The sequence below is a fragment of the Phlebotomus papatasi genome, chromosome 3, assembly GCF_024763615.1.
Source record: "Phlebotomus papatasi isolate M1 chromosome 3, Ppap_2.1, whole genome shotgun sequence".
In the NCBI taxonomy this organism is placed as follows: domain Eukaryota; kingdom Metazoa; phylum Arthropoda; class Insecta; order Diptera; family Psychodidae; genus Phlebotomus; species Phlebotomus papatasi.
In genome coordinates, this window is record NC_077224.1 from 41,362,097 (window position 1) to 41,385,508 (window position 23,412).

The 23,412-nt window shown below is 33.2% G+C and overlaps 2 protein-coding genes across 2 annotated transcripts in view; both read left to right on the forward strand.

The window, feature by feature from the left end:
- LOC129805729 (peroxiredoxin 1-like) overlaps nt 1-23,412 on the forward strand; it is a 345,084-nt gene that overhangs the window by 286,118 nt on the left and 35,554 nt on the right. The gene's annotated exons all lie outside the window — the stretch shown is intronic.
- On the forward strand, nt 756-22,718 carry LOC129805717 (DNA-binding protein D-ETS-6-like). The gene is made up of 5 exons (XM_055853819.1): nt 756-942; nt 1,202-1,917; nt 1,981-2,235; nt 18,105-18,342; nt 21,860-22,718. The coding sequence occupies exons 2-5, from the start codon at nt 1,779-1,781 to the stop codon at nt 22,182-22,184; spliced, it is 957 nt and encodes a 318-aa protein (XP_055709794.1). The 5' UTR covers nt 756-942; nt 1,202-1,778; the 3' UTR covers nt 22,185-22,718.

Genomic DNA, 23,412 nt, shown 5'->3' on the forward strand with positions numbered 1-23,412 from the left:
CAGCTCCGTCGCCCATTTACAAATTTAAACCTTATTTCTTAGTAAAAGTATTGAGGATTAGGGGAAAGTGCCCATGCTTGATATCATTGGAAGCTTCGTAATGACTAAATTTTTCCTATGTTTCTCAATAAACGTGACTCCGCAATATATTTTAAAAACTGACCACTTTCCCATAGTTTTTAAAATATGGTTGCGATGAGTTACATATATATTGTGAAACATAGAAAATTTAGTCATTACGAAGCCTCCAATGGTATCAAGCATGGACACTTTCCCCTACTTCGAGTTCGAAACAGAACTCGGCGTGTCATGCTCTTCCTGTAGTCGGAATATCATGCACCGTAGATGATCCATTCACATATGGTCGCACGGTGCTTGTGAAATTTCCTAAAGGGATTGACACGATACTCAATATCGAGATATTTATTTTAGTTCTTTATAGGAAAGTGATCCTTCGGAAAAAGATGGTTGATCTGATAATTTCGTTTACAATCCAAAAGGAAGCAATAAGAGTACGATAGGGCCGATTAACTGACGCGTATTAGGTACTGCACTTGCACTAGAAAAAGCTGCCAAGCCTCAGTAATTAATCTTGTCTATATGATCTGCTTGCAGCAAAGGATCCACTACTTTGATAACTATTTTAGAAAAGTAAACCTTTCAAGCCTTTCAAGTAGGCTTTTCATAAGTTCGCGCTTTTACCGGCACGCCTGCGCTGCTCTCACCTCTAAACTCACAGCATCTTGGATAAAAGAATGCTGTGAGTTTCTTGTACACGGAACGAAGTGCGTTTTCAAGTTTCGCGCCTTTTCCTTACAAATATCCTTATAAATTTCTCATATCATGTTTTAGTGAAATTGCAAAACACTTTCCTTTTTCAATTAAGTGAATTTATTCCAATGAAATGCTTTAACTCTTCTGTAACAAATATTTTCAAATGAGGTAAGAGATTTTCACTTCTTTTAGGTTAAGTGACTCATTTTATGATTCGTTTTCGCGGAAAAAAATATTACTCAAAATTATTTCATACAGAGCATCTGGTATATTTTTTATCATCTCGAGCACTCTGCATTGTCTTGCAGTGTGATTGTCTATCAATTGGCATTGGCCAATGAGTTATTAAAATATTCATATCACGCATGAGACTTTTTGTGGATTTTCTGCAAATTGATCGAATGAGTAATTGTTGATCATCTTTTAGATAGAACGGAGGAACAGAGAAGCTTTTTCTTCTGGTAAGCGAGTGAGTAATCAAGTAATCTTCTTGCACATGTTCCATCCACTAGAGCAGTTGCAATGAGACAAAATAGCCCTCTTAACCATTTGGTAGCAGAACCCACGACAAGGTGATTCATCCACGCACGATCGCGCTCTGCAGAGCTGCGATCGCGAATTTGGCGAATATTGATGCGAAAGAGAAAAGAGATTGACAAAAGAAGGCTAGAGAGAGATGATTGTGAAATTACTGGGAAAACCCCTACCATATCCCCCAAGAGATTCAAGCCACATTCATCAGGGACGTGGAGCGCCTTTGGATTTCTATTGAAACGCTTTTCGCGTCTCAATTGATCACTTCAGTCTCTGTGCGATCACTGGACAAGGTGGCCAAAAAATCTAATATCTTCTCCATCTTCTCACCGGAAGTGATGACGAAAGACTCTCAGTTGTTTTCAGGGTGATTCTGAGGTGATCTTGTGGTCTGGCTTTTGAGGTGGTTTTATTGAGTGCTTGTGCCGCCAAAAAGCGGATAATGGCGCGAAAAATCTGTGATTTATCAGATGGTGGTAAAATCTTGTGGAAAAATGCAAAATGACACGGAAAATGAATCTTACAAAAATATTAGTGAAAGTGGAAATAATGAAGATGGTGAAAATGCTGAGGATACCCCAAAAAATCCCATGGTTCTTGTCCCAGGAGGTTATTTACTTCAAGCAAAACCCTCATGCAGAAAGTTTCTCAAAGATTCTGTCTTTCCTCAAGATCCCGCCGAATGGAATGCACAGCACATCGAATCCTGGCTGGAATGGACAACCAGGGAATTCCAGATTGATCCACCACCTCAAACAGTGCGTTTTCCCACAACTGGACAGGAGTTAGTGAGTCTCACAAGGGCTGATTTCTGGGTATGTGCTGGCTCTAAGCTGGGAGGAAATCTCCTGGCCAAGCACATTGCTCATCTCATCCAAAGCTCCACTGGGAGATCACAGAGCCCATTGCTCAGCGATGAAGATCCAGGTGAGTACCCCATATGTTTTGCACAAATAATTGTAAGGGTATGAATCACTTGGACAAAGTCAAGGTCTTGCTATGACTCCGTTTTCTGGCTATTGATCTGCAAATAACACTTTTTAGTGCTAGATTTCTATTCTCTGAATTTCTGCCAGATTTCTCAAAAAGTTTTGTGGCTTATTAAAGCTTTTAGTCATTGAATTTAAAAATAGAATAATTTACAGAGAAGATTTAAATCACTCAACAGCTGTTTAGGAAGTTTTTCATTCACCAACATTTGATTTTCATAAAATTAAGTATGATATTTTCCATTCATGAAAAAGAGAGCTGCTTGTTTGCCGTCGCTATCTAACTAAAAAGAGTTTTTGTAAGTTTCGATGTCGCACTTAAAGAAAAAGAATTTAATTTAACAAAAATTGTAAATCAAAAGTCTGCAATTTTTAGAGCGACAAATTAAAATTCAATAGCCAAGATTTCTTGGAAAATGTGATCAAGATGAAGACACTGCGTAGGATTCAAGTCAAGCAGGGTTTAGCCAAAAATATTGCTAAATCGTCGCTTGTATCACCCGCTATCGTATCTGTTTTTCTTTGAAACTTTCGGTAAGCAAAAAGACTTGTAATCTTAAGTGTTTTTTCCATGGAAATAATTGAGATATGTTTTTCAAAACATATCTACTCAAAATTACTGCTCTACTTAAGTAGTAACAAATCTTTAGCTTGTTGATTCTTGAAAAAAAAAGATCACAATAATCTTAAAAACAACAATATATATCTACACTGAGAGAATGATGATAATTTTAAACTGCATTATTGATCCGAAATCGGTGTAAATATTATGCTTTTTAGGTATATTATGAGTTAAAGTTACCCTTTTTCATGTTAATTCTACACTTAAAAAGGTGTAAAATTAACGTTAAAAAATTTGATATATTTTTACATCTAAAAAGTGTTAAAGTTACGAGGAAAAAAGGTTAATCGCACCCTCTTTCTTTCTCAGTGTACAATGCTATTTCGCTTTCATTTGAATATTAAAAGCTTTGTAAATCGTAAATGCAACACTTAGGGGAAAGCACTCTCCCTACGAACATTCATGCCTTCGAATAATGTGAATTTCTTTTACTTTTTCTAAGAGACTCACACATGATTATCGCATAATTATTATCAATAATTCATAATAAGCTAGGGGGAGGTGGGGCTACTTTGAGCTGTGGGGCTAGATTGTTATACTACTTTTTCGCCTATTTCTAAATGAAGCTGGTCCTTACAATTATTTTATTTAGATACGCAATTATTTTGTCTATCCAAATTACATCATGTTAAAACCCAGTTTCCTTTAGAAACATGCGAAGAAATCGTATAACAATGTAGCCCCACAGCTCAAAGTAGCCCCACCTCTCCCTAACTAATATTTAATAGAAATGTGTGTCTCCTAGGAAAACTTAAAAAAAATTCACGTTATACGAAGTCTAACTCAAGTGAATAATCCGCTTTTTCTCCAAATTCCGCTCTGGAGCTTAACGGCAAAAGATACCAATACCAACTTCCGGTCTTCGGTGACCCCTAATAAAAAACAATTATCTCCATACAATTTCTCTTTGTTTTTTCCGCCTAAACCATGTTTTTGCTTTATTTAGGAGACGGTAGGGGAGACTGGGGCAAAAAGTCACAAATCGAAAAATTCAAAATTCAATATCTTCCAAGGTAAAAACGATAGCGGCTTAATTTTTTTTCTATAGATAGCCTCCATAGACCTTCTTCAATGTCGTAAGTTTTTTTTAGAATTCGAACAAGGAATTTAGAAAATAAAAAATATCGAAATTTTTAGCCATATATATGAAATATTTTCCTTGCAGAAGATAACAATTATTACCTACTTATTTCCCAAAATTGATGCACTGGTGAATATTTTCTAAACAATTTGGATTTTTTGAATACGAATCCGCTATCTATTTTAGAATTTCACAAAGGTTCTTTTCTCCAGAAATCCTTTTATTAAAAATTGCCACTTGGTATAGAGCAAGAGCAAAAAGTAATAAAAAAGCGAAGCAATTTCTGATGTCTTACGGCGAAAAGAAACGTCATTATCATGTCTCGCCGCTTGTTGTTTGCATCGGTCACACGATTTGCAGTCTTTTGTGTGTTTTTTCTAAAATATAGATTGAAAAGCGCTTTTCTCGTTTTCTCACTTTTCTCACAGAGAAAACGGTGTTTTACAAAGGTGTAGATGAATAAATTTTCTATGAAAATATGTCCTCTATGTATTTTTTCAAATTTGCTCAAGCCTGTAATGAAGCGAATCAAAATATGATAATACCCAATATGTGGTACTATTTGCCCCAGCATTTTTGAGAATGGCCACAAAATTACCTTTTAAAAATCGGCTCGATAAACGTATTTCATTACAAAAGAGAGGAAAATTACTTTCACAAAGTTGTAGAGCGGTAAATTTCCTATAAAACTGCGCTAATTAGAAATTTTTGAAGCGCTCAGCTTGTAAAAAAAATAAAATATCCGTTTTGTGACTTTTTGCCCCAGTCTCCCCTACTATAGATTTCTTTAATTTTCGAATTTGATTTGAATGTGACCTAGGCGAACATTTTGTTCATACTTTCTATAACCGCGGGAAAAATCGCCATTTGAATTATTGAAGATCAACAATCACTTTGGATGGCTTATTTTTTAACCGATTTCGTTAAATTTGGATTTTTTTGGAAAAATATTGAAATTTCGAACCTGGCTTCATCGCTCTTCATATTTGAAGGATTTTTTCGTAAATTATTTTTTTACTGTACTTTAAGTTTGTTCCCGAACTAGAGGTCAAACGATAAGAGATATCGAGTTCCGGTCTTCGATGACCCCGACCCCCTCCCACAATAAGTGGACATTATCTCGAATGATGTTTTCTTCTTTTTCTCCAAAACATGTTTTTTGGTTTATTTCGAAAACGGTTCTATCGTTTTATTTTTATTTCCGGATATGTTTTAGAGTTAGTCTATGTGAACATTTCGTCCATATACATCTACGATCGGAAAAATTGTCATTTTGAGTTATTGAAGGTCAAAAGTCAAGCACTTTGGAGGGCTCCTTTTTCAATTTTTGGGATAGGCCTTGAAATTTCTCATTTGGCTACGTCAGTCTCAATCGGTCAATGAATTGATCAAGTACTCGTAATTGGTTTATTTTTCTCGATTATCTCTTTTCATTTGTACATAGGCAAATGCTAATGTCAAATACATTCCAAGATACTCATTTCTTAACAATTTTCTAGTTCGGAATCGATTTATGATTTTGTGAATTAATTTAATCGGTAATAAACCGTTATACATCTAAAATAATTTGAATAAATTTTAAACAATTTTTGACAATGTAAAAATAAGCATTAAAAAATTAAGTTTCATCTGCAAAACTCAAAATTGTACTGTTCGGTACTGACTGGGCATATTAGGGGAAACCGGAGCAGACTTAGCCAGCAAATGAAATTTTTGATTGCGTATAATTTGTACAAAAAATCATTGAACCAGACTGAAAAATATTTCAATGAATAGGAAGGGATGTGTTTACTTCGAATAAGTAGTGGTTGCGTCAATATTCTTTCTAATGCAGGCTGTAACATCCCACTTAAAAATCAGTGAAATTTTCAAGCAATATGTTTCGTCAAAGGGAAAATGAAGAATTTCCCAAGAAGCAATTTTTTCTTAATATAGTCTTGTAGAATTCCCTAAGTAAGGCATTATAGTACCAAAAATCTTTTTATTTGCTTATAATGTTCTTGGTTTCATCACTGAGATCACTATAAGTAAAGTGGCGCACTCTTAAAGATCTTAATGGCTTCTATAGGTATTTCAACAGAAAATTCTCACTTTAAGTCTTTTAAAAGTGCACTAAAAGACTTGTCTAATACTTGGTTCTATAAGGCAGCTATTTTGCTTCTTGGGTTTTCATTTTATCTGCAAACATCTTAGATGAACATTTAATGTTTCATTGTTTAATTTTCATTTTTGGATATATTTTAGATATTACCCAGGGCCCCAGGGGTCCTTCTATACGATAATCCTAATGAATCATTCCTTATAACGGGTTTTCAACGTCGAATGTTAAAAAAAAATGCTCTAAAGAGCGTATTTCTTAACCGAATGGTACCATGTTTAGGCTTATTGGAAAGGTCTTGAAATTCTAAACAAACCTAAACTAATTCCAATCGGTTATGAACCGGTAATGAACCAATTTATAACCGATAATTCCTTTTTGTAAAAAAATCAGTTGTATTACTCCATGTAAAGCCATTTTGGTCGATCTTTTGAGTAATTTATTAATCGATGGTTTAAACCAGTTGCGCAAATGTTGAAAAAGTAATATAGAGGAATAGCATCTAAGTCATGAGTTCGAGCATTTCGGAAAGCCTGGAACGCTTTTTTTACTGGCTAATTTATTAAAATACTGGAGAAGCTTAATATTTTCAACACTAAAATATTTGAAAATTAATGACTTTTTATCAGAAATTCTTAAATTTCAACGAAAGTAAAATTGTTAATAAATGTGAAGTACATAATATATATAGAAAATTACTCCATCTCTTATAACACCTCTCTCAATGGGAGATTCACAATGTTTGTAATCTTGATAAATCGCCTCGACGTTTCACACCCGAATTACATAATCATGAGATTCCGGAGGGAAACAGTTGGCAAGATGAGGGTGGAAAAAAGAAAAGAAGAGTGAAATGTAAGAAATCCGTTTCCGTTTCAACTCAATTTCTCCCTTTGTCCTAGAAAAAGAGCTAGAGGAAAAAACGGGAGAGGGATGAAGAGATAGATCAACGATTGCAGTTCATTAAATCAATAAGAGTTAGAGCCTTAAATGGTCATTTGGCTTACATTTGACCTTCGACTGATAGGAAAGGTCCACAGAGGCGAGATGGATGGGAACAAAAGGGACTGTCGATTCCTACTAAATCACCCACATTAGATTGTTTTGACCCTTTTCCAATTGCGAGACGCGTGTGTGAAAACCAAATGGTCTTTTGGTTGCCGACGGTGAAATTTATGTTGTCCTAAATGTAATCTGTCGATAACCACCTTAAATCGTTTCACATTTTCACACAATTCAATCAAATAGGGGCTGGGGGAATGAAAAGAATCACCATCAACTAGTGAGATTTTCCGCTCCAGGATGGACGGTCGAAGGGAAAATTCGAAAAAGAAATAACTATAGATCCAACAGTAATGTATTTGACTTCCAAATGAAGCTTCTAAATTGTCCAACTGATCATGGGATTATCTCATCTCAGTTCCTGCAGGGATGCTGCAAGAAACAACTGCTAGGAGATTTAGCAACAATAAAGGCACAGAAGCTGTACCTTCGAGTGTGCCCAATAAATTAATTAGAGGAAGAACCACCCAGGATGTCCTTCCTTGCAGTAAAACTTCCCCCGTAAGATAGGAAATCCACCTTCGCAAGAAGAATTGTCTCCCAAATTGAATAATATGGAAATTGATAGGGGATGGTGGTTGGGAATTTGTGGGACATCCTGCTGTGGCGTCCAAATAAATCCCCGAAGCACACACCCTTTGTGCGAAATGAATCAAAATTTAGGGCTGGAGGGACGATTTTGGGTTTGTGTTAATAAATATGTTTGTCACACTGTCCCCCACTTGACTCCGTGACTTGTCTTCCTGATCCATGTCAATGGATGGTGGCAAGAGTGGTATTACACTCATAACAATATTATTACCATATAATGCCGTGCACTTTCAACTGCCATCGAAATGGGAATATCCTTTTTCCGTGCTTCACAGCGGGATGTTTGTGCCACATGCGAAATGAATAGAGTTGAAAAAAAAACAGGACCGTATCGGAAGTAAAAATGTATTTTTAACCGTGATCATCATAACAATTTCCGATATATTTTTGAATAATTTGAATTTGTCAATAAATAGATCTTGAAAATCCTCTCTAAAAAATTGAAAATCCGAAAATTTTAAAAGATATCAAGGCTTATTTAAATTTTAACTATTTTAAGCCTATTTTTAAATTTTAATGAACCATAAATTTTAATCTTCATGAAGAGGAGCATATAAAGTTTTTTTTTCACTTTGTAAAATAAAATAAGAGAGGATTCGAATTCGGAATATGGGAAGATAACAAGAAGTCTAAACAACAATCCAAAGTCAATATCCCTAACCGTTTGGTGTTTGGTCCCGCAGCCGACAGATAGAGAAACGTATTAGGGGAGACCGGGGTAGAATTAGCCAACAAATGAAGCTTTTTTTTCGCGCGTGATTTGTGAAAAAAATGATAAGGTTTGTCTAATGTTTTTATGTTTCATAAGTAGCATTAGGATTTTGGCTACATGAAATAGTGTAGTTAATCCACTGACTAATTCTACCCCTGGCTATAGGTACCCCGGTCTCCCCTACTAAATTTAAGGACGTCATTTTTGGCTTCAACAGATTGAGTATTACTTTGGGTAACCCTTTAACGACGAGACACTTTTTACGGACTGAAAATCAACAATAAAATTTAAATTGATAAACATAATCAATGATAAGTCTTACATCTAACCTTGGAAAGTCCAACAGAGTCTGATTCAGTGTATTTTGTGCTTCTATGAACGACGGGGACAAAAATAGCCCAAAAATTTAAGTAATTTTTCTGACAATACCAATGAATAATATTTTTCGCTTTAATGAAAAATATTACGTGTGAGTATTGTAGTTTTTATTGCCAAAAGGGTTTTGCTTAAAAAAAAACTGAAAGTACAAAAAATAAATAAAATCAATTATGAATTTGATAATTTAAAAATTCGCCATTTTTGAGCTTAAATATTTACTACATAGCAAATAGCTAAAGACTTGCAAAAAATATCCTAGATTCCATTTCCACCAGGAAAAATTATTTTTTTTATGGAACACCGGTGTTCCAATCGTCCTTAAAGGGTTAAACTGAATAGTAGAGTGACTGTACCAAATTTCGGCCAGTTTTCAATTTCGGTCACTTCTTTTGTTCTCAAATTTTCAAAAATTTCTAATTTTTCACACTCTAAATATTAAACAATGCAAGAAATAAAAAAAAAACAGTTTCTACAAATCAGATGATGCGAAAAAGACTTTGGAAGAATACCGGAAGCGCAAAGAACTATGAGAATCAAAGTGACCGAAATATTACGCAAAGCCATCTCTGTGTTTTACTCATTTTAAATTGTATTAAGAATAATTTTAGAGAAAACACAAACACAGACTATAAAAAATATTACATTTCAAACATAAGATTTTTGCGCTTATATACAACTATACCGAAATTTGGTATAGCTACCTTAAGAAGCAAATTCAAAATTTTAAACCATAAATTTTAAATCATAAATACAGTGCCTGATTCGTTATTTGAATGATTGGGAGACAATATGACAGGTGTCCGCTTCGTTATCCGGATGGATTTTTTGAATTTGTTCAACGTCTCGAAAATATAATACAAGTTTTTTTGTAGAATTAGAATAAAAGTTTTAAATAACAATTAAAACAAATAATTAGAGAATTCTATGCTATTATACTTAATTTATTAAACAAAAACAGAGGCAAAATTGAGCATATCCTATGCTTTAGCCATAGGATATGTTCAATTTTGCCTCTGAGCTATGCAATTCATATTTATTGCTGAACACACATGCATACATGACCTCAAAAGTATTTTAAATGTAACCATCGGTAACTCATCCGGATTACGCCGATCCGGATTAGAGAGCGGACACTGTTAAAATATTCTTGCACTCTTAGAAAAGTTTAGACATGATTACTAATGAAAATTAGTTGATAGGGCGATTATTATCAAATCTATTTAAAATAGTTCTTAAAATCTTAAAACATTTTTCTCATAATAATTTTATTAGTAGTAAGACCATAAGGCAATATTTCCGTGGATAAGTTGCAACAATTAATCTCATAATGGTTTCATACAATTATATTTGCTTGTGTTAATTAAATGAAATCGATAGCTCAACTAATATTGATCACTATTTCTATTTAGTTCTCACAACTAATATAAATAAATGGGCCTATATTTTCATAAAGTTCTGACAACTTTTGCAATAGTAAAGAGTGGTTTTTTACTTATGTGTTGAAGCTTTTTCGAGTTTCAAGCAGCCACCGTGCTTCAGTCTTACGGAAGAAGCGCATGTGAAAGGATGTCGCTTCTTTCAAGTCCCACTATCTTAAGGGGACTTTATGCTTTATATGCCAAATTTTTTTGTGTAATCAGTGCGAATCTCAGTTGAATATTTTCTAAAATTCATAAATTAAATAAAAACTATAAATAAAAATATTATGAATTATATGGACATAGAGTATCCGCCGTAGAGTGATATTCTGCATCATTTTACCAGCAAACTTCAGTTGGATGCTTATGGTCTTATGCATGAATTTGTATAAGAAAATGGAAAAGGAATATGAATAGCATAAAATAATTTTAAAAATTCTTTAAAAAAAACAATTATTACGAATTAATCTTCATAACTAATAAGATATAGGCATCACAATAAATGCTATATATAGTAATCACAACTAATATGATATAGTTATTACAGCCAATAACCCCGGTTATTTAGTTATTGGAACTAATATGTTATAGTACCCGTTACTATTTTGATTTAGTTGTGATAACTAAATGAAAAGGATACTTCAACTAATTGAGGTCAACTATTTCATTTAGTTAGCCAACCTAAATATATAGTTGGGTCTATACTTAGGGGGAACTGGGGTAGTAGTAAACAGGGGTAGTTGTAAACACTGTGATTTTTTCATTAATTTTAAGACTCCAGAGGATAAAACCCATAAGCATTCATAGATACCATGGGGATGTATGTCCACAGATGAATTGGTCAACATAATCCTAATACTTTATAAATAAAAATCATTTTTCCCGAAAATGTTGATATTTCAATTATTTTGGTCATTTGGATTTCCAACTGGAAATTAAAAACTGTGTAAAATAATCGAAATGTAGCAATAGCAGTTCTTTCCTACATTTTTTAGGATTATATTTATGCATTTACTAGAGAAATTGATATTCTCATTATTTCAAAAGAATTAATAATTGGTCAGAAAACAGCATTTGGGGTAGATGTAATCAGGCAATTTCAATTTCACAAAATGAGTAGGTAAAAGAGCGGGAAATTGACCTTCATGCGAAATATCTATAATTCATAGATTACGAAAAAAATTGGTGGCACTGTGTTCAATAAAAAGTCACATGATGTCAAAATATGGGGAAAATCCATTGAAAAATGTCTTTGATATGCATGCTTTTAGTTTTTTTGCTATTTTAATTAATCTTTGTAAAAAGTGTCGTGATTTTTTGAAAAATATACAGTTTTTATATATCTCTTAAGTAATTAAAATAATCGAAAGTGGTGCAAAGTTAATTTCAAGGGTGGAAAAAAGGGTGTTTACATCCTCCCCAGAAAGTGTTTACTTCTACCCCAGGTATTTTGTGAAAAGAGAAAAATGCACAGTGACACAAATTTTATTTTTATGGAAAACTCAATTGTTTTCCAGCATCCGCATTACCTTCGATGTATTGCCTATACCCAAGGGTAAAACATGAGCTAAGAAAGATTTTCCAAAAAATCACGGTGTCCTTGGAAAATCACCTCAAATTCGCATCTATCGAAAATGGTTACATGTGCCCCAGTCTCCCCTACTATATTTTATAGTTCTAATAACTGCATATGAGCTTGTACGAACTATTTTTTTCTAAGAGTGTGACAAAGGAAAAGTTAATAAGTTATGAACAACCATCAATGCACGCAAATGGATCTCATTGCAAATGGAATCTCATGCAAATCGATTTTTCCAATTTGCTGCAGTTTGTCTAAAATAGGTTTTGTTTTTAAAGCTCTACTTTTTAACTTTCCTATTTACTGAATACACCTCTGGGATCTATTGTCGAAGGAGGAGCTTTGGAAAGAAATAAAAGCCCTGAGAAGTGTGAAAAGTGGAAAAGAGAAGAGCAAAAAGTCGTCAAGATTCAGGAAGGAAAAGTTATTAGATCAGAGGAAGGAAGGAAGGAAAGAAGTGGGGAGAAAATATCACACTTCTTTTACCAGTTAATTAATTCAGTAAATTTCACGGTGAATCAACTTTCACAATAGTTTTCTATCCGATAACTATAATACCCAGTTCTTCTTTACCAGAAAATTCTCCCGTGTGGGATGATGAGGAAAAATCTGGTGGAAATGAGTTATTGTGTAAATATGATAATGACTTTAATAATGCACTAATCCTGGGTACTCATTTTCCCACCCTTGATCTCTCAACAGTGTTTTTGGGGATGCTCTCGCTCTCACCAGAGCGGTGTTTGTACAGAAAAGGCGGGAAATGGAAATAAATGAAATGTAACGACGGGGCGTCGCTTCAGGGATGGATTATGGACAGGGGGATGCTTCTAAATAAATATCACCAAATGTATTTCATGGGTGAGTGTTGAAACGAGGATTCGTGGTGGATTGTTTCACTTTGGACCATAGATTACTCTCCCTGCCATAACACCTTGTCCTCTCTTTGCTCACAATCTCTTTCATGGCTTCTTCCTGACTTTTCACACAATTTTCCAGTCACTTCTCGATGGACTGTACGGTCGAAGGGACGCATATTTCTTTCGCCAAGTGAAAATTTTATCCGTGTGATTTCGTCTGTTTTTCTTGGAAAATACCTGCAGTTCTTTTTGCAAGTGAACTTTAGTAACCTTAGTGTGTGGTCTAGAGATTATGAAATGAGTAGTGTCGGTTTAGATGTTGGCGTTATGTGGCGCCTTTCAGAAGACCTCAATGTTGCTCGAAGATTTGCTGTCCGGGTTCAGCATCATCATCATCCGCGAACTAGTGGAATGCCCATGATTTATAATGGTAATTTAAGTTTAAAAATGCTTTTGAATTCTATTTTTTTTTTAAACATTATGCAGTGATTCCACTGAATGCGATGTAAATAATCTTATAAAAAAATATTTTTAAAACTATTATTTAAAAACAAACTCAAAATAAACTACAATTTTAAAAATGTTAGTTATGTTGCAATATGTTAAAATTACTGGTTTTTGAAAGTCATTCTTGCAAGAGGATGATCATGCTGGAAGAAGAAAGAGGCTTTGCATTTGACAACGGATCAAAGATCAAATTACTGTTTAAATAGAAAATTAAAGGTCTTATACCTAAAGCAAATGATTGCTAAAATAACATAAGTATCGTGGCTCGTACTTTAGATTTTGATGTGAGCTAAATCTATCGTGTTTTTGTATTTTAATTTTATCTTTGCTTATTTTGTTTTTTTTTTCACGGACTTCCGGAAGACCTGAGTGAGAGGTTGTTAATCAATTTTATAAAAAATTTAAAGTTCTTTATTTTTCCTGAACACCCCTTACCTATATCTCGAAAAGAAAGTTGCTTTTGATAAATAATTTTGTGATGAAAATTTCCAACTATAATCAATTTTTGTATTGGAAATTTATTTGTCTACAAAGACAATTTTTCTCTATCTTAATGAAAAGTATATTTTTAAAGTCATTTTCCATAAGCTTGAAATTCTTATCTCTGGGTTTAGACAAAGCAGGAAAAGGATAAGGGAATGTAGGGCTACTTTGAGCTGTCGGGCTACATTGATGTACAATTTTTTTACATATTTCTACAGGAAACTGGGCTTTAACGTAATGTAATTTAGCTCTACAAAACAATTGTGAAAATAAATAAAATAATATAAGGCCCAGTTTCCATTAAAAATTTGCGATAAAAATCAATGTAAACGTAAACCCACAGCAGAAAATAGCCCCACCACCCCCTAACTGAAGACAAATAGGCCTTCCGATACATTTTACTCCGATTGGTCATTTCATGAGTAGAAAAATTATGGAAGGGAATTTGTAGTGGACAAACTCTTCGGAAAATCCTTGAATGAAGAATTGTTTAATTATGAGTTGATCTTAATTAAATTATTAAGTAAATAAGTAAAGACAATTAAGATTTTTTTTAAAAGCTGACCTTAAATATAAATATTTTTTTTATTTTTTATAAATTTTCCTCGAAATACTTAAAACTTTGGACAAGTTTAAGTAGTTTCATGAATGCAATCTATATATATGGTAAAAATTTTATGCCTTGGTCGTGTTTTCTTATTAGAAGATAAGCAATTTACAAATTTACAGCTGATCACATTTTGCTCCAAATTCTCTTAATCATTATTATTTTGAGTTTCAAACGTCTGCTACAATATAGCCAAATTTCTTTTATTATTTGGACATTTTAAAGCAATGACTGTAGAGAGAAGCGCGCTACCTTCGAACGACTCAAGCTTAGGACAATTCAATTTTTTTTCTATATTTATTAATGGATTTGACTCATGACTCTTTTCAAGAAATTTGAGGCATTGGACTAACTTTTAAAATATAATATTTCAAAAGATCAAATTAATGAATAAAATATTGAAAAAATGAGTTGTTTGAAAGTTGAGTCAACCGAAGGTAGCGCCGTTTCCCCTAATTTCTTTTTTGAGTTGAAATCTAGTTGAAAACTGAACTGTAAATATGCTTATAGTTTGAAATTTATAAACAGAGAATCACTATTTTAATTTAATATTTAATATTTGTTGCTTAATATTGAAATATTTAATATTTACTTTCATAACTCTACTATATTTCAAAATTGCTTCAATTTTTTTCCATAAAGTCAAATTCAAATTTATAATTTTAGCTCAATTTTTGTATAATTTAAGAAATATAAGGGTTATAATAATTTGTAAACTCGAGGAGTATTTAAAAAAAAATAGAACGTCTGATATTGTTCATTTATTCTTCAACATTTGTATAAGAATAATTTTCTTCTTGCAATTTTCAACGATTTTAAAGTTAATACTCTACTTAATTATTTGATAAAAAGAACATTTTAAAAACCGTGACATTCTTAAAAAGTTTTTATTTTATTTTTTGAAATTGACTTGTATTAATAAAATATCTTTCATAAAAGATTAAAATAAAACAAAAACTGCTAAAACTCAAAATTAAAAAAGGCAAATGAAACATAGTAGATAAAAGCAATATCTTTACTTTAATTTTTTTTAATTATATTTTTGTTAAGAGGTTATATCTAGGAGAAGGCATAAAATTAGCCCGAAAAAGTATTTTCGAGGAAAAGCGCGTTTAAAATTTGCAATTCTTATTCTTAACATGTTTTTACATAATTTAACCAAAAATAGGCGAAAACATTTTCTGGTGAATAATGCTCTAAGGGAGTTCCCCTAATTACAAAGTCAAAAGAGGTTTATATTTTTTTATATTATTGTAGATAGTTCATCTATCTAAGAATATACCATAAAAATTTTAAAAGTCAATTAGAAGTTATTTCCGAAGGTACAGAGACATAAGCAAAGGAACGCAAAGCAGATAGCAGATTTACAATCGTTCGGGCAAACATTCAAAGCTTTATGGCTTCTACACACTAGAGAAATTTATGTCCATGTTGAAGCAAATTCCCTACGCTTTTGTAAGAAAATGAAAAACTTTTCATTTTAATTAATAAATTAATGAAGGCTTATTCTCTTCAGAAACAAATACTCTTCTATTTAATTTTGAAGAATTGTTGCAAACCTATTTTTCTATCTTTTATGGGAAGTTTAAGCTAAAATTTATCCCAAAAATGGGTGTTTTTTTTAAAAATCCTGAAAATAAGTTACAATTTCAAGACTTTCTATGAGTTTTCTTGGTTTAAATATCATATACACTTAGGGTAACGTGTGGTATTTCGGGACACTTTTTAGCCTTTAGCACTTTCAAGTTTCAAACAGGTTAACGACTTTTCAAATTTTTTTTCTTTGTTGATACAAATGTTTATATTCCTTATGCTATCCAGAATAAGATTCTTATTAAAAAATGTTAAAAATGCATAATTTTTTATACAAAATACAGTAGACTCTCTCAAATTCGGGCATATGGGACCGAAATGTCAGCCGTATTAGACAGAAATTCGGGCGACAAACTTTTTGAAATGCAACGAGTTTTTATTCATGTGCATATAGATATTGAGTTTACACACTCATATATAACGCAAATTGCATGAAAATCCCTCAATAATGCAAAATCACATCAAAGCTAAGACAAACCATGCCAAATTTGAGCACATTTGATTCATTTGATAATCATAATCAAACTTGAAAAATGACAACAATTTTTTTTCAAATGTAACCGCTGCCCGAATTAAAAAGTAGCCCGATCTTAAAAGAGCCGAATTTGCGAGAGTCTACTGTAGCATAATATGTAAAGAAGTAAGAGTGGTATATTTCGGGACATTTGGGTATTTCGGGACAGACAAAAGTCGCTATTATGCAAATAAATTTCACCGAGCCTGATTATTTACCTTCAAGTAGAAGTTCTAAACTTCACTCTTTCATAAAAATTTTGTTTAAATTTCACTTTTAAAGTGACTTAAATCGAAGAAAACTAAGCACTATTTGTCTTGACATCTGTAAAATTGACCACACTGAAGGTTTTGTAAAAGGTGAAATGTGACACTCACAATTCACGCGTATTTCGCGCTTTAAAAAATTTCAGAAGTTTTATGTTTATCTGATACGTAAAGAGCTTAGTATTTTATATAGAACTTAAAAATAATTAGAAAACAAATATTTATATAGGATTTTTGATGTGTCCCAAAATACCCATATTATGTCCCGAAAAGCACCTTGTCCAGAAATACCACACGTTACCCTATTAGAATTGATTTTTTAGTTGCTTTTCTTAGACAAGAATTACGATTAGCAGATTTTCCGCCAATTAGGGAGTTCTGTGACGAGGCACTCTGTCGAAGTGATTAGTATTTCATTTTTTAATAAATATTTTCGAAAAAATGTATTTAGGTACTTTAGATATGTATAATGAACATGGAGTTTTCTAGAAGATAGATGGTATCTTCGTCTTCAAAAAAATCGCGAAAAACAGCTCGTCTTTAGCCTCCAGGGGAACCCCCTTAAGATCAAGACCTCTCAATAGAAAACAATTGCTCAACTTAAAATGTTAATTAAAAATTTTAATATATTTTGAATGAGTAACTGAATTTAAATAGGTATCGGACAGTTACATTATTATACAAATATTGCCAATTTTTCAAGACTCGTAAAATGTAATAAATGATTTAAAAAATAGAGTGATTTTCTTAGAATTATGAATAGGTATACATTACATTTTGTCATTGAATCATCTTAGTTTATTACGGAATTCCCTAAATAAAATCACTTTAGTTTTAAGACAAAAAAATCATTAAATTTTTTGTCATTTCTTACTTAGCCAGACTTTTTCATCCCTCACTCTTCAACTAAATTATATTTTTTTTGTGTGTAAAGCAAGGAAAATCAACCGAGCTTAATAAATTTTAAGTAAAACATGTGGCCCCCAAATTGTGCCCCAAGTGATTCATACCAAAGTGATTTGCGATTTTTTCTCAATTGCAGAACATTATACTTACTGAACAGTAATCACTTCCTCTCGATTAATGTGGGTTAATCATCATTCTAACAAACGTTTTTTTTTAATATTGGAGGAAAAAGTTCCAAGACCGGGATAAATTACGTATTTTTCATGGTGTTTTTCTTCATGATGCGTGACGTGTTTTCTAGGAAAATTGTCTCAAGTAGAACAGCTGAAATATCCAAATATTTTGGCGAGAATTCATACTTTATGAGCAGCAAAAAAGTTTCAAATGTTGACACACAATTTAGTTGCTCAAGTCGAAGCAAAAGTCAAGTGAACACCATTCGCGCCATTCTCTTGCAACTTTCTTGTTTCTTCTTTATACCTTTCTGGTGAGACTTTAAAATGTTTGTTGTTAACTTCTTCCAAAAAACCCAGATCCATATCAGTTGCTGAATGCGGCATCACACAGATTGGTGGCGCAAGGTTCCGGCCAGATCCAATTGTGGCAGTTTCTTCTGGAGCTCCTCGCTGATTCGTCGAATTCCGGTTGCATAACATGGGAGGGAACGAATGGGGAGTTCAAACTCACAGATCCGGACGAGGTGGCTCGTCGCTGGGGCGAACGAAAAGCAAAACCCAATATGAACTACGATAAACTGAGTCGGGCTCTTCGGTGAGTATACTTTGCATTTTCGTCGTTGGTGGTTAAAAATCTCTACACACATTAAAAAAAAGTCTATTTTTATGGACGGCTCAGTCAGCAAATATCGTAAAGATTTTATAATATTTCTAATACACTGTAAAGTATTTGGAAAAAAAGAATTTCGGTAATTTATTTTATTGACTTACTTTACAATGCACTTATGCATTATTAGGGGAAGGTGGGGCACCTTTGAATTGGGACAACCTGAAAATTGAGCATTTTTCTCCAATTTTTAAATGGAACTGGAAAAACTAATTGTGAAGCTAAACTATATTATAATATGCCTCAATTCGTTTTAAAAACGGAAAAGGTCCAATTTCAAAGGTACCATAATTCAAATGTGCCCCACTATCCCCCACAAATGCATTAGGTGCAAACACAAGTAGAGTTTGATTCTCCAGTAGTGTCTTTGATAAAAGATAAATGGAACTCTATTTGCATAAAAAGTCGTTTATGTTCGAAGATATTAAATTGAGTTTCGAATTTTCACACTAAATTTTCGCACAAGATGTGGAAATTTATGCAGCATCAGACTAAAAAGTTCGCAAAAGAATTACTCAGCGATTAAATAATCGGACATATGCAGCAAGCGTCGTTGCTCTCTGCTTTTCTGTGTAACAAAGTAAAGACCAACACATTTTGTCACTTGAGCACTTCGAAATTCGAACAGAAACCACCTTGCGGATTTATCAAGGATTAAGAATATCTGGAATATCTTTTTTTGGCTTTTCGAATAAATCTTAGAATTTTTCAAACTCTACTTGTGAATGGTAAGATTATTTCCATTTTAGATACAGTATCGGCCAAAAGTTTCTTGACAAATCTATATTTGAGAAATGATTGAAAAAAATAACTTATTACAATTTTTCTTTTTGCAAATGTGTGGCTTGTAATCCATAGATGTTATTTATGTATTTCAAAAAAAATATTTAATTTCATTTCATATAAAAAGTTGATCATTTTTCGTCGACCAAAAGTTTCTTGACAAATTTGAAAAAGTGGCTCAGAATGGTCAAATACGTACAATTAACATCCTATTGTGAAGTTATATTATTTGAGAAGCAAATGGTCGGTTTACACATTTCCAAAGTTTTTAGTGGTCAAAGCGATGATGAATAATGTATTTTTTGATAATTTACAATTCAGCTTAAAATGGGAAGTTAAGCACCTAAAGGAAGGGAAATTGTTCAAAAACACTGGACATCTATTCCGAGATCACTGTATTTCTATAAAATAATTCAGTTACATTTCATTCTTTTCCGAAAGGCTTCAGCAATGAAACTTAATTTTATCTATCTTATCCGTCTGTCCGTTTGGCTGTTACCAGTGCTAGAGGCCAAACGGTTAGAGATAGAGATTTGGGATCTTCGCGTCACCCCACCCCCACCATAAGTCGTCTTTCACATCATTAATATATGCCCTTCATTTTTCCCTATCTCTCTCCTAAGGTCCAAAATCAGTTTTGGAAGAATTGCTTAAAATACACGCCATGTGATTTTTGAATATGTTTTTAGTGAATTCCTAAGAGGACATTTCATCGATTTACGAAAATACTGTTAAATCATTCCCAAACGAATTGTATTCTAGTTTTTTTCTTGGATAATTTGGAATTAAGAAACACGGAATACAGAACTTTTTTTTAAAAAAAAAAACTTCTCTATTTCCTCCTCTTACGACATTTCCAATCTCTGAAAAGAGGAGGAAATAAATAAGTTTTTAAGAAGGTACATTTAATAATCTATAAGGTAAGAGAAGTATATATCGACCATGTACCTTGTATCGGCCAGCTTGCAGAAGATATCGACCACCAAGATAAAATGAATATTTAAAAATTACTAACTACGTTTTACCAATTATTTGTTCGTATGTAATGTTCTGTATTAAGTTTTTCGTCGAATTTTTAAGTAAATATAATTATTCATCCAATTTATTGAATCACTGTATCGGTGTCTTAGTCAAAAATAAGCCATTTCTCAAATTCTTATGACTTTATAATAGAATTTCAGAGACACAAAATAAGGAATTATACCTTATTTAAATGATTTACGAATCTGCCTGAATCAAGAAAATACTACTCAATTATTCTACTTTTAGTATCAGAACACTTTTTTTAATTGTCTCCGCTATGCATAATCAGAATTAATTTATTAATTGAGCAGAAGTACGTTTTGTTCCAAGTACAGATCTCATCGGCCATCTCGGCCATTTTTCATCGCATTTCGATGTCATTTTCGCGAGCAGTAGATGTTATGCCGGTTATGTTTTGTTGTGAAAAAGAATTTCTGCAGTGTGAATTTTGCATTTTATCAATGTTAAACACCTTCAAGGGTGTCTAAGAAACTTCAATATTCAGGGGAAGGATTGAAAAATGCACTGGATGCCATGACGGCAGGTGAATCATCCCGAAAACGTCTGCAAAATAGAGTGCCCAGAATGACCCTGAATGACAAACTTTCCGGAAGACAAACAAAAGGAAAATCACTGGTCAGCCTGTAGTACTGTAGGAAAAAGTAGGACAAATAAGCCTGTAGGAAAAAGAATAAATTAAGTTTGGAGAGGATCGTGAATCAAGCCGAAACTGGATTTCTTGTCTTTAAGTTCGAGCTCCAGGATTGGATTAGAAATTTGATAACAAAAGTCTTTAAATTTGTATCACTTTTAAAGGCTCTTATTTATTGGCCGATACCTGCTCGACTCTTGGCCGATATCTTCTTCGTCTGAATTCATATGGCCGATGCAATACGTACAGTGCATGGTTGCAATTTTACCAGTTTTTTACAAATTTCTCTAAATATCAAGAAATCAAATAGAGATGAGATATAGATAAATGAAATACTAGAGTTCCAATTGGCATATTTAAAAATGCCAAAAATTGGTTTAGAGCTTTTATTTTAAGCAAATTATGGAGCATTTTTCTTAACTGGCTGATACATATTTCCCTTACCTTACCTTGTTTTTTGACTCTAAAAAATATTTGGATATTGCTTCTAGTGATAATTCACAATCGAGACTTAAATATTAAGTATATAAAATTTAAATTTTAAATAAATAGAATTAATTGAAAATTGTCATCAAATGATGATAGTGTTTTCTGTTACCTGCAAATTTCTTGTAGAAATGCCATTGCGATGAAGAATGTTTGAACATTGCAAAAAAAAAGATTACGGTTTTTGCTGACTGAGACGACGATTCATTCATGAAGATCCGCTTACTAAATCGCGCGCTCTCGCATCTTCCCTTTTGTAACTTTGCATGGAATGTAGTTTGTCCAGCTGAATTCCAGCCACTTACGCATAAAGTGTGCTGGAGAAGAGATTGCTCTGACCATCGCAAGCATTGATTGACGATGAGTCACGTGTGAAAGAGGTGAAGATGGAGCGAAAGATTGTGTGAATCAGTGCTGAGAGATTTCTTGAAACCATCACGGGAAAGTTTTGATTGAGTGATGAATTATTTCTCTTTTGCGGATTTCCTGGGATATTTTTAGGTACTACTACGACAAGAACATTATGACCAAGGTGCATGGTAAGAGGTATGCGTACAAATTTGACTTCCACGGACTCATGGCAGCATGTCAGGCTCAGGCTCAAGGTGCAGATGCATCAGGGATGATCTCAGCAGCAACAGCGGCAGGATATGGGAAGTATGGGATGCCCGGAGGAGCCACGGATCTCGGACCAAGTGTCTATTCACAAGCGTCGGGCGGTGTGAAACCTGGAGTACCCACACCGTCCACGCATCTCTTCCCACCGCCACCCTACTGGCCCTACTCCCCGCCACCCTTCGATCCCCGACCCCCATCTTCCTTCTGAGGCCCCATCTCGGCTCTACTTTATTGGCCTCCTCAGCAACACTCTCCACCCGCCTAATGGCCATTTAATCCCTCCACGGGGTCACTGAATGTCCGACGGCAAGTGAAACTCTGTCGTCCGACAATCCCCCAGCTCCCTGACCCATCCTCTCCCACTTTCATTCAATTTATACACACCATACAGCAAATTACAGTGACAATTTGCCACTTATTACATTCTTGTTAGCAATAATTAGAATTAATCTCTTTGCCCAAACCCTCCTTTGTCTCCTGTTTCCCTCCAAAAAAAAATATCGTGTTAATTGTGATTGAGACTAATGTACATTAATTATTATTTTTAGATGGCATACAAATGGCTCTATATCCCTTTTTAAGTGTAAAAAATGTAACTAAACTGTAATGTTGTTAAGAAGATTAGATTTATGTGCAAAAGATGATTCCTTGTATAACACATACTGTAAATGTAAACCATCTCAATTGACTTCTCAAGTGTAATGCAAGAAGGAATAAAGTACAATTTATTTAAATTTATTAACAATTGCTTTTTCCCCACGCACCTTTTCATGTGATAATTGAATAATCATGATTTATTCCGGGTGTTTGTGCCTTATATAATCTCAGTGAATCAGCATTTGCTAAAAGCATACCGCTCTACCTCAATCCAAAATAATTTTGACGGTTCAGATTGAGAAAAGACCCATCAAGTATTCAATTAATTGATACATTATCTACTAGATGTGTTCTTTAGAAAATACCACGGAGGTCGTTGGTGAGATTTCTTTAAGAAGAGTTCCTGGAATTTTGTCAATTCTTCTTAATTTTATAGCAGATTCCATTTGATTTATTTACTGACTTTTTTTTAATGTGTCTTTGCAACGTCTCCAATGCTGGTGATAAACTGAAAATTGTTTAGTGTCTGTCTAATAATGTGGTCTAATCCAAAAAAAATATTTACATAACTTCTGAGATTATTTGACAACGGGTATAAAATAAATTATATAACAATTTAAAATTTTAATTGGTAAGTATAAAATATATAAAATTTAATAATTATTATTATTTATAGCAGATTCCTGATGATCTAAAGGGAATTTAAATCAAGAGCACTTGTATAATAGAGATATCACTTTAGTACTTAACTTTTTACATGTTCTTAAATTTTTTGGCAGATTAGGATCAATATTTTCAATCACGGTATTCCGTATCTTCATTATGACAAATCATTTTAT